Source organism: Trachemys scripta, chromosome 11 (genome assembly GCF_013100865.1).
Source record: "Trachemys scripta elegans isolate TJP31775 chromosome 11, CAS_Tse_1.0, whole genome shotgun sequence".
Classification (NCBI taxonomy): Eukaryota; Metazoa; Chordata; order Testudines; family Emydidae; genus Trachemys; species Trachemys scripta.
In genome coordinates, this window is record NC_048308.1 from 67,912,586 (window position 1) to 67,924,906 (window position 12,321).

General features: G+C 44.4%; 1 protein-coding gene across 9 annotated transcripts in view; it reads left to right on the plus strand.

Moving 5' to 3' along the window:
* Positions 1-12,321, plus strand: part of COL6A3 (collagen type VI alpha 3 chain) — a 108,531-nt gene that overhangs the window by 58,819 nt on the left and 37,391 nt on the right. For all 9 annotated transcript variants that reach the window (XM_034785060.1, XM_034785061.1, XM_034785059.1 and 6 more), the window contains 12 exons: positions 392-445; positions 1,530-1,601; positions 3,042-3,068; positions 3,187-3,231; positions 3,327-3,380; positions 4,118-4,180; positions 5,290-5,355; positions 6,295-6,348; positions 8,254-8,289; positions 10,406-10,468; positions 10,865-10,927; positions 11,671-11,733. In XM_034785060.1, the coding sequence (XP_034640951.1) occupies positions 392-445; positions 1,530-1,601; positions 3,042-3,068; positions 3,187-3,231; positions 3,327-3,380; positions 4,118-4,180; positions 5,290-5,355; positions 6,295-6,348; positions 8,254-8,289; positions 10,406-10,468; positions 10,865-10,927; positions 11,671-11,733 (660 nt within the window). The remainder of the gene's footprint in view (positions 1-391; positions 446-1,529; positions 1,602-3,041; positions 3,069-3,186; positions 3,232-3,326; positions 3,381-4,117; positions 4,181-5,289; positions 5,356-6,294; positions 6,349-8,253; positions 8,290-10,405; positions 10,469-10,864; positions 10,928-11,670; positions 11,734-12,321) is intronic.

Below are 12,321 nucleotides of genomic sequence, written 5' to 3' on the forward strand. Positions count from 1 at the left end.
CCAGTCAGGGTCAGAACCTGATTGTGCCGGGTGCTGTACAAACACAGTAGGAGACAGACTCTGCCCCAGAGCATTTACAATCTAATTTAAGACAAGACACAACCAGTCGGTGTAGCAATCGGATGGGATGGTGTCGGGGAAAATGAAGAATCCTAGTGATAGAAAACATGTAGTTGCATAGACTAGTTTTCTGCACATCTTGAGGGTCTGTGGAAGTCGTAATCAGATTATTTAATTTAACTAGTTTCTTTATAGATTATACCACCCAAACGTCTGCTCTGTATTAAATCCAGGGATATTTTGAACAGGGGCTTAAAGGGGGAGCATGGATTGTAGCAAGGAAACCTCAGATATTGTTTGAAAAAATCAATTGATATGCCTTGGTTTTTAGGGCGGTCCAGGTGAGAACGGCTACAGAGGCTATCCAGGCGACGAAGGTGGACCCGTAAGTAACTGCCTAGACCTATATTGCCTCAGAGGGGAATGAAGGGGTCCCTTGACTTTGCTCAGATTGTTTCTGGCTGCGGTGGGTGGTGGGGAGCTGGGACTTTGTGCCCAACATCCCCTCCTGTGAACGTGGGGCAGGGAGTGGGAGGTGCCCTGCTTCCAGCCCCCACTAGTTACTGGCCTGACTCACAACGGGGCGTGAAATGGTGTTAGAAGCAAGGGGGAACTGGGGAAAAGGGTGCCTTTCAGTCTCTGGGCTACTCCGAGGGCAGAGTACACACCTCTTCGCCACCCCTTACTCAGAGCAGAGAAGCTTTGGCCGCACCTGAGTTACATAGAGAGCCAAACAAACAGAGCAAACACCCTGCCTGTGTGAAGATAGTGGAGTACCCCAAAGTAATGGATACGGACTAAAAGAAATGTGGTGTGATTGTGCTTTTCAGTCCAACCTTTGGGATATCAGACAGTAACAGTGATGGTGAAGACAATGAGTCCCATGATTTCAATTTCTCATTAGCATCATCGCCTCTGAACCGTCACTTCACCATGAAGTCCTACATAAACTAAGAAATAAACATACACCCCGTGATGCACAGCACCAGATGGTGAGATGGAGGCCAACGGGCTTTTCTCATCCGTCCAGCAACATAATAGAGAGAAGCCAAATTCTGCTCTCAGATACTTTGTGCCATAGGAGTTGTGTCTGAATAGTTAAGGGCAGGATCTCATTACCAACCCATCCAGAATGCATTTTCTTTTAGGAGAACCTCCTAACACAGTTCTGTATTTGAGAGGCTAGAGACGATTTAGCAAGAAGATATTATCTTTCAGTTGCTTCCTAAGACGAGGGTTGGCCCCCACATGTCGTGACCAAGGTCATTGGCAGGATGCTGTGAGGAAACGCACACTGTAGCTGCCTGCCCCTGTCAGTTGCATGATTTTATCATGTACACATGCCCAGCCCTTATATGCATTTTCAGTTTCTGGTACAGTAAAACCACAGTCCAAGCGTGTAAATACACAAAGTTAGGGTGAGTAGGGTGTATCGTAGACCATTACTAATTGCTCCATTCCTACAATAGGGTGAACGGGGTGCGGCAGGTGTCAATGGAACTCAAGGATTCCAAGGTTGTCCTGGTCAGAGAGGAATTAAGGTATGTTTTTAATGACTCTCTAGAGAATACAGCCAGATCCCAAGTGGGTGTCAATCAGTGTAGCTCCATTACAGCTTTTTTCTCCAGCTGAGGATCTTATGCAAAACTAGGAAAGGAGAAAGAAGAGAGGAGATTGATTTTCTTGACACTATCACCATGTGTGAATGTTGGCTCAGGGCTGGGATTGTGTGTGGCAGGGAAACTGCAATTGGGAGACAGAGAGCAAAGTGAGAAGATGACTATCGTTTTAAATGGATGTATTAAATAATGGATCAGAAAAGGGGACAAGGGAAAGCAAGAACTTGGGGGGATTTGCAATTTTTATTATAAATATTCATAGAGTCTGAGGCCAGAAAGGACCATTCTGCCACATGCCAGAGAATTTCTCCCAGGGATTCCTGTATCAAACCCATATCTTGTGGGTGAGCTAGAACGTTTCTCTTAGAAAAATATCCAGTCTGGAACATCCCTTGGATATAGATTTATTATGGCTCAGAAAAGGGATCAGGCATGAGGTCATTATGTTGAGGAGAAGGGGATTTGTTTAAGGAGTAAACTATTTATTGAGGCCACTGGCTAAAATAGACATTACTTTGTGATGCAGCATGAGAATGGGGGAGGGGGCCCAATTTCTGAAGGCCACTTTATGGGCTAGATTGTGCCCTTGTCTTACTCAGCAAAGTAAGATGAGTAAAGGGCAGTAAAAGCCACACTCCAAAGTCCCTGCTAGACTAAGATCTTGGGTCCGGTGGTGATTCCAACCCCTGTTCTCCAGATACTCCCTGTGGTGAATGAGTGTGGTGGGGAGGGGTTGAAGTGGTCCCCCCTCCCCCCACCACTACTTGCTGGTCAGGGGAGCTGCTGGATGGAACGGAGCACTCTGTCAAAAGCTGCAGTGAGAGAGGGTTGTAAAATTCCTTCCCAGGGCGGTTCAGCTACATGTTGCCCCTCACTTTGGGCTCAGTCTGTCCTCCGCTCTCCTCACACTTGGAAAAGTTCCTTAGAAAACAGCTGTTTGACTAAATAGGGCTGCTGGCTCCCATAGTAGATTTTTTCCAAACTCTTCATGCTTATCTGCTGACTTAGCGCACAGTCCAGCTCCGGTGCTTAATTTGTAATGAAAGAGCTGCTGGGGCTCAAGTAATGAGGTTCCAGGGCTCAAGAAATTTGTTTACTTTCATAACTGACACAGCAAGCCCAGAGGTGCCGGGGCTCTGAGCTGCCAAGCCCAGAGGTGCCGGGGCTCTGAGCTGCCAAGCCCTGGTACAAATTAAGCACTGTCCAGCTCCCACTGATGCCAGCTGAAAGGCTAGAAGGATGCAGATAACTTGGCTGTCTCCCCTTCTCACTTTGACTGGGGGAGGTTTATCTCTCCCTAGCTGCAGATCTCTGTGGGAAGTCTCTAGGGGAGAGTAACTGTCTATTTTCTGTTATCTTCAGGGCGTCCGTGGAGTCGCAGGAGACGAGGTATGTGAACATGTTACAAACATAACAACGACGGGCAGTGCGCGCGTGTGTGAAATATTTTCTCTCTTCACCTATGTGTACATTTAATCATTTGTACCATGCTTCTTTTATTCTGTAGGGTGAACTGGGAGAAAGTGGCCTGGACGGCCTAGATGGAGAAGAAGTAAGTCATTTTAATGAGCTCTCTCTTAATGAGCTGCCTTGGTACTATTCCCCCTAAAGCAGCAGAAATTCTTCTAACGCGTATGTCTTTGGCAGGGGCAAAGAGGCCTACCAGGCACTTCTGGGGAGCGAGGCAATGCCGGCAGAAGGGTATGTTTTATTATATTCGCTGTTCCGGAATGATTATCCTCAGTGACTCCAGTCCTTGGCTGGGGTGGAGGGACACACCACACAACTTGGGAGGGGATGGGTTTAAGCCACTTTTCCGCTCTTCTCATCCTGGGCTGGACATGCAACAGTCTGGTCCCATGGTATAAGAGCAGCCTTCAGGCTGCTCTAAATTATCTCTGCTCCCTGTATTCTCAAGTGATTGTTACACCAGCTAGGGATTGCTGGGGCAGAGGGAAGCCCTGGGCATGCCCCCTTTCTCCTGCCACATTTCTTATCTCAGCAGGGAGTTGGAGAGCATAGGAGCTACTATATCACCTGTACAGCAGCAGGGGAACCTCCTACACTGGGGAAATCCTCCCATGACCAGCTATACCAGCTGCAGGGCTGCTGTGTGTGTAGCTAAGGATCAAAGCCAATATGCTCCCTTTCTTATGAGTGGCTGAATACTTTTTATTCATTAAGACTTGTACCAAAGCCAATAGCAGTGGGCAAATCCAGAGCCAAAGGGACTCTCACCAGCAGTGATCAGTTTTATTCCGTGAGACAAATTCACACGGCCCCGCTTGATCCTGCATTCCTCACTTCATCCGTACGGGCGTTTCGACAGAGAGAGCAGAGAAGGATCACAGTTGATGTGCTGAGTAAATCTACCCCATATAGGCAGGTGTGTGAACCCGTTCTGTGGTGTTTCTAATTTTCTGTATATCTCCTGAAAGGGCGATAAAGGCGTTAAAGGAGTCAGAGGAATACGAGGTGACCAAGGGCCTCGAGGTGATCCGGTAACTATACTTTAATCTTTGTAAGGATTTACACCGGCTAGGCCTCCCCACTCTGCCCTCGGCATGGATTAGCCTACAAGGATGGTTCTTCATTCTGCTGCACCCCGAACTCCAGCTGATTGGGGGCTAGATCCTTGGTGCCTTGTAGCTCCACTAGAGTCACCAGTTGAGGATCTGGCCATGGCTGTGTTAGGAATGTACAAAGAGGCCCTTAGTAAGGGACAGATTGGACAAGAGCTGTCTGTGCTGTTACCCCACTTCCAGAGTACAGGCACATGTTAAATTGCCATTGCATATACGTGTCAGTAATATGCCTATTTCCAGATGCCTGCCAGCATGTGACCCATTGAACCTACCGAGGACGGCTGCTCAATAAGATGTGCAAGTAAACATTACAGGTTGCCTCGTAATTAAAGATGAGAAACCTTCCTGTTTTGAAACCCAAAGGTGCAGTCTAACAATATGAGGCTGAGATGAAGCAAATCAGACCAATATAAGAAGCACACATGAGCCAGTCTGTATTACATGGCTGAAGAGAAGAGCTCTCTAACTAGACAGACATAGGTTCACAGGATCTAGACGCACTGTGAAGGCGGTAAAGTAGTTGCCATACGAAGGCACGATGATACTGCATCATACCTGTTATCTAAGTTACTGTGTGGGCAAAGGAAAGCCCCAATGTAGTTGTTACCTGGGCAGAAAGAACACGTGGCTAGTACTTGCCTCTTGATATTGACTTATGTTTAGGGTTACTAGATAGCAACTGTGAAAAAACGGGACGGGGGTGGGGGTTAATAGGTGCCTATATAAGAAAAAGTCCCCAAAACCGGGACTGTCCCTTTAAAACGGGACATCTGGTCACCCTACCAATGTTAAACTGGCCATTCATTTAGTTAGTGGAAACATGGTTTCGTTATATGAAAACCTTTCCACATTCTTATACCACTCTTGCAATATGTCTCGTGTCCCGAGCAACCATTGTGATCTATTTCATACAATTTATGTTAAAAAATGTGGATGTTGAAATATGACGGACTATTTTACAGCGTGTGATGTCTGCCTCAGTGCCCCCTTACACCGGTATTTTTCATTGCTTCTGCTGCTTTCAGGGTGAGCGTGGAGTCGATATCACACAACGGGGATCCAGAGGCCCAAAGGGTGAAATTGGACCAATGGTAAAGGATTGAGATTTTTTTTTTAAAGTATGATAGAACAAATAAAGCAAGAAAATAGGCCATTGCAAACAATGTTTAGATTTAGGAGAGCTGGTCAACATTTTTCAGAGGGCATATTTTTCCACTGAAAAATGGCATTTTGTTGAAATTGAAACTTTCTGTGGGACCATGTCACTTTTAGCAAAATTTGATTTAAAACAATTTGAAATGAAGCCTTATCGGAGCAGACGGTTACAATTTCATTTTGACACTACTCTTCATTGAGAAATGTATTTCTTTTATATTATTATAGATTGGAATATACCAGGGGTTCTCAAACTGGGGGTCGGGACCCCTCAGGGGGTCGCAAGGTTATTACATGGGGGGGGTTGTCAGCCTCCACCCCAAACCCTGCTTTGTCTTCAGCATTTATAATGGTGTTAAATATATAAAAAAGTGTTTTTAATGTAAGGGGGGGGGGTGTCGCACTCAGAGACTTAGTAGGTGAAAGGGGTTACCAGTACAAAAGTCTGAGAACCCCTGGAATATACCTTAATAAAAATGAATTAGAATATAATATACATTATCATTTTTAATATCGATTTTTTAAACTCCAAGACTGGAATGAAACATTTTGATTTTATCCAAATGGAATGCTTCAATTAACCTGAAATGAATTTTTTCCAAAAATTGTGTTGAGCAAGAAATGAATTATTCTTTTTTGAAATATTGGAATTTCCTATAGAATGGGAATTCTAAGTTTCGATTGACTCTAAGGTGTATGTCAAGGGCCTGATCCAAAGCGCATTGGAGTCAATAGGAAGATTTTCCATCGACTTTGAAGGACATTGGATCAGTCGCTAATAGAGCTGGCATGAATGTTTAATTGTGGAGAGCTAAACTGTGTTCTGCTTGCTAGTAACTCTCAGGACTCTCAGCTCAGTCTTTCATTTACCATAGGGAGAACCTGGACCAGATGGAGTGCCGGGTTCCCCTGGTGGAGTTGGAAATGACGTGAGTATCCTTAGTTATCCTGATATTGTAGACACCCCCTCCCTCTCAAGGAAATATCTGCTGCTATGAAAAGGATCTTGAAGAATCAATTAAAAAAGTAAAAGTGTAAAAAGGGTGTAAAAGTACACCCAATGGAACCTAAATGAAAAAGACAATGGTCTGTCACTTCAATCAGTGCTTTTTAATCATGACAGGCCATATTCTGCTGTCTTTTCTGTCCTTAATGAATCAAAACTCCCAAACTGCCAACTCAGTGGGAATTTTGCCTGAGTAAGGACTGAGTAGAGATTTTAGGATTGAAACATACATTTTTTTTTCGTTTGTATAGAGGGAACTTAGACATAATATTTAAAGAGTGCAGTTATTTTACCGAATTAGGCTTGTATTTTTATTAGACATGGGCCCAATTCAAATCCACCAATCTGAACATGCCAAACTGTGGGGAAGTTGGATAATAATGTTGCAGATTAGATCTCTCTCTGCTTTTGATTGTCAACATGCAAAAAGAAGTAAACTTTTACCTATCAGAACAAAAAATTCATTACCTAATTGTGAAACAAAGTCAATTTAACATGTGTCATGTGTGTGTGTCTTGGACCTACAACATGTATGTCAGAACTTGATGGCACTGCTGAGTGGATATTGAGTGCAGAATGTGCCATACAGATCTCAAAACAGAGGCCTGCTTCTGCTCTCTGTTACACTCTAGAGAAGATCTGGGAGGTAAAACCAGTGTGAGAGCAGATTAAATTAAATCTCTTCCCAAATTCACAGCTCCATCTTGCGCCCAGCTCAGGGCTATGCCCTAATGGCATGATAGACCTGAAAGAATATTGTTGCATGGGACAGAATGGTGTTATTAGCTAGTAGTTTGCATCAGAGCACCTGGTAAATTTGACTTGGCTCATGTTCATAGCAGTGAATTCCTTTTTGAAATGGCTACATTGAGTCATGGAACCAGCACACTTTTCTGTACCCTCTGGGCTCCATTCTAATCTCATACACCACAATGTGCATTTGTGCGTCTCGGCAGAAAATTTCAACCTCCCGTTAGATGCTTTAGTGGAGCTTTCAAGAGGCATGGGGATGCATGTTTGGGATCCAAACTGAGCCCTGAAAGCATAACTAAGATGCACCCAAGGATAGCTCAGTGGTTTGCATGTTAGCCTGCTAAACCCAGGGTTGTGAATTCAATCCTTTTGGGAACCATTTAGGGATCTGGGGCAAAAATCTGTCTGGGGATTGGTCCTGCTTTGAGCAGGGGGTTGGACTAGATGACCTCCTGAGATCCCTTCCAACCCTGAGATTCTATGAATTGATATAGGGTCTGCTATAGCCCTCAGGCCACGTGCTATAGTGAATGTGCCTCTTCCAATTCACAAGTATGTATTTCATGTGTTTTCTTTGCCGATATTACAGTTGGCAATATTAAGGGCCAGGTCCTCAGCTGGGGTAAACCCAGTTCATGTCTGAGGAATCTTGTTCACAGAAAGAACTTGCTTCGTTCTGTGCCTTACTTCATATTTTCCTTACAACTCTAAGAGGGAACTAAAAAATACCAAGCAAACCTCAAGAGGAAAAGGCCTTGTGCTTTTCCACCCTTTTCCTAGAGTTTTAAGGTCAGACTCTGATCTCCTTGCCACTGAGGAACTCTGGTAATGTCTGTGGCATTTACATTGGTGTGAAAGACAGCAGAATAAGGCCCATCATTTTTAAAGGGCAAAAAGGAAGTCATTGCTATTTCAACTGGCAAGCCAGAGCCCTTTGGAGACACCTTTCTCTTCTGCTCTGTTGCTTCCATGCTGCATACATAAGCACATGGTTAAGGGAATCAGTGCAGACCACAAGCTGAGAGTATTAGATTCAGTTGCATAACACGTTTTGTTGTAATTTATTGATTCACAGGGGAGTTTCGGAAGACGAGGACTCCCAGGAACCAAAGTAAGTGTCCAGTGCGTTGCGTGGTAACTATAAAATCTGGCAATATTGCACAGGCAGCCAGTTTGCATTGCAGACCGTGTAAGTGGTACAGAGTTGATGTGTTTCAGACAGGGAGTAGTTGAAAGTGACTTGCACAGTAGTGCTGGAAGCAGATTTGGATTTTGTTTTTCTCTTCTGTTCTTCCACATCGCCTCCAAACTTACCTCCTTCCTCACATTTCTCAGCTCCTTCCCGTCCTGTGGCTGTTGTGAAATTAGACTCCACATCTGTGAAGTGCAGGCCCACTCTACTCTCTCTTTCAGTCCAGTCACCAGACACAACAAGTTGGAGGCCAAGGAGCAATCTCATATTAAATAGAGCAAGAAACAAACCCAGTGTTGGCTTACCGTCCAGTCAGGACCAGTTCCTGGCACCAGCCCAGCAAGCAGGTGCTTGGGGCGGCCAAGGGGAAGGGGCGGCACGTCAGGCTCTTCGGCGGCAATTCGACGGCGGGTCCTTTGGTCCTTCTCGGAGGGAAAGACCTGCCGCCGAAGTGCCAGCGAAGAAGAAAGCGGCATGGTGGAGCTGCCGCCGAAGTGCCGCCAATCGCGATCGCAGCTTTTTTTCTTTTTTTTTTCCCACCGCTTGGGACACAAAAACCCTGGAGCCGGCCCTGCTTCCGGTCATGTTTTTCTGAAAGTAAAGGAGACGCATAAACTGGCAGAAGAGGCAGTGAGCAATTGGAGGTGACTGAAACGAGCTGAGAGAATACTTGACAACATTTCCCAGGATTCATTGCTTGAATAGAATAATGAAATTGATTTCAGCTCCACGGTCTCACTCCTGTCTGCATTTGTTACTATTGTGAACACATGTATTAGCCGAACATTCATGGAAAGGGCAAATTTTAAGTGACTATTTGTGCAATTCAAATGTTGAATTTCTCAGCATGAGTATTCATATTGGAAACCCGAGCCTTACAATAACACTCAACGAACTATAAAGCGGAAACAAGCCCACGTGACACGTGTGTCCAATCATCGTTAAGTGACACAGCTCAGATTTCAATATCGACTACTGAACGCTCACAGTGGTCTTGATTCTGCAGCTCTCTTCCTGGAAAGTGCTATTTTCCTGCTTCTTTGAATCCAGGCTGGCCCTTTTTTGGGTGTTTCGGTACATCTTGCTTTGTTCAAAAGCACGTTGACTACTTTTAACGTAGGAAAAAATAAAGTGTTGGGAATCAAAAATCTAGTGGCCTGGGTTCCTGATCTCCTGTGCTTAATAAGAATGTCGTGCAGCTATTTATTTAGTACATGACCATGTGTATAACAAATTAATTTCGGCACTGTCTGGGTCTGTACTGCACTGCGTTGTGTCCTCTGTCCTACAAGATGCTGAGTCCCTCCTAAGAAAAGCGAGAGCCCTCAACTTCCATTGAAGCAATGGGAGTTCAGAGTGCTCAGCACCTGGCATGCTCAGGTCGTTCAATGATAACCCTACAGTGGTTTATCATAACTGGGGTAAACTGGGTGAAATTCTCTGGCCTGTGTTAGACAGGAGGTCAGACCGGATGAGCTAATGGTCCCTTCTGGCCTTAGGTCTCTGAATCAATTGTCCTATTGTACTATGCTGTGTAAACCCAGGAATCCAGCCCTGCAGATCTTACTTTCATTGCAAGGTTTACCTGAATAAGGGCTGCAGGATCAGCCTTCGCTTTTGTAAGTCAGAGTCACTAATGCTAATGGGACTTAAACACATACGAATCAGTAGGAGAAATGAACCCCTTAATGCACATGATTTACTGGCCTTAAAGGGTTACTTTTCATTGTGCCGGATTCTCTTTTATACTAAGGCCTCTTTACATCACCAGAGCAGTGGAAAGAAGCCTTAGAATACACAGTCATCAGAGCCATTGTTCTTGCTAACGCAGAAGACAAGCTAACAGGAGCTGAAATGACTCTACATCGGCGATGCTCAACCGTTTCTGTACTGTGACCTCAGGTTACATGAGAACAAACATCATAACTCCCCTCCCATCTAGCCGTAAAGAAAGGGAGGCTCGTTGGGACTCACTGAAAATTGTTTGCGACCCCCAGACCTGCCCGTTCTAATCTGCATTGTGTTGTATTTGAAGGGTGTCAAAGGTGCGCCGGGTCAACAAGGAGCCAGGGGAGAACAGGGTACAAGAGGGCCACAGGTTAGTAAGTTTCACAGGCCGTTCCTGGACAGCCTAAATATGTTTTCCTTTGCTATGTTGCTTCCTTTAACTTGCTACTGCAATAGGCTTGTTCTGTGTAAACATCTTTGAGACCTTGTCCATAACTGCTTCTGAATATTACAGCAAGGTGACTAGGATCTGTGGATTGCACTGTGGCTGACAGGGGCCCCGATTGCCCTGCCCCGGGACATGAGTCACTCATTATATTTATGGTGTGTTGGTCACATCATGAAACGTTGGAACTGGTCCCACGGTTTTCAAAAACGTCTTTTAGTCTTATAGCTTTGGTTCTCCCTCCCAGTCTCATTTTAACAATGTCATCTCAGTCCTTTAATCTTTTATATCTTATATCGTATTTATCTGTTCCATATGCAGGGTACTCCCGGTGAGATTGGAACTCCAGGTCTAAGAGGAGAACAAGGCATTCCTGGCCCAAGGGTAAATATTTCTTGTTCTTCTCATTCTGGGGGACCAGAAGAAGCTTACTACGCCTGATTTAAATGAAGTCAATGAGAAGCTTTCCATTGATTTCAGTGGGACTTTGGATGAAGTCCATTATTTGTCTTTCTCCCCAGTACCACGGGCCTTGCAAAAATAATTCTATTTGAAGCTCATGGTAAGGTTCCCCAAGCTACTGGTTTAAACATGAACATGAATGTGAAATTCATTGGCTCAAATCCTGACCAAGTTCCAATTTTTTTATGGGCAAAGTCTCTGTAATAGGGGGCTTGGAGGGCTAGGTGGCCTAGTGGTTGGAGTGCTTGACTTCCAGCCCCCTGCTTCTGTGGTCAAGGTGCCTAAGTCTTTAAGGCAAGGGGATAGGAGGAAGGAAGAAAGAGTTACTGAGGAATTAAAACACATTTAGTCCACAGACAATGTAGATTGATATTAACAATGTCACCAATTCAATTTTTCCACTCAATTCCCATTAAAATCAATGGGAACTGGGCATCTGAACCCCTAAGCAGCTTTGATGGATCTCAGTCTTAATAGCCAATAGGTAATTTCCACTGTTGGACAAAACCTTTTCATTGTTTGGTGTGGCTGATACACACACACACACACACGTTATTAATAAATAATAATAAATGAGCTATGGAGCTAGGCCCCAATATTTAATTTCAATGTACTGAGCTTTATTGACACATTGCAAAATTTCAGCTCTTTTCTTTCTATTGTAGGGGGGCAGTGGTGCTGCTGGACCACCCGGGGATAGGGGCAGGATTGGTTCCTTGGGACGAAAGGTACGTTGAGCATCAATATTGAGCATCGATGCCCAAAATAATAATGAAAAGCTGTGGACTATGAGTTTAATCTCTTTTTTAAACATACTGGCAAGCAACATGTTCAAGCAAAATTGTGATTTATCATCTTCAAGAGTTTGCATAGAGTGGAACAAAGCAGGGTAAAGGCTAAGCCACTGGCTGCTTGACTGGAATCCTCGGTCATTGAACTAGAAGGCACATTTATTAAAATAAAAACAACTTTGGGATTCATAATATTCTGGGCCAGATCCTCAGCTGCTGTAAATTGGTGTAGCTTGATTGACTTTGCTGATTTGCACCAGAAAATGACCCAATCCCTTTTTTTCATGATCTTTATCACTGTTATGCTCTCTTCATGTAGAGCCATTGGGCCACCAAACCTACTGTTGTAACTTTGCCGTGGAGTTTAATCAGCAAAACGTCTGGCCCTTTGTATTTTGGCTTATTGTTGGTATGCTCATAAAAGACAAATGGTGGCACTTATTACTGCAGCTTCTGTGTATCACACAGTTTCTGAAATCGCTGGATCAGGCAAAATGATAAAGAGTGCTATTGCTTTATCCACAC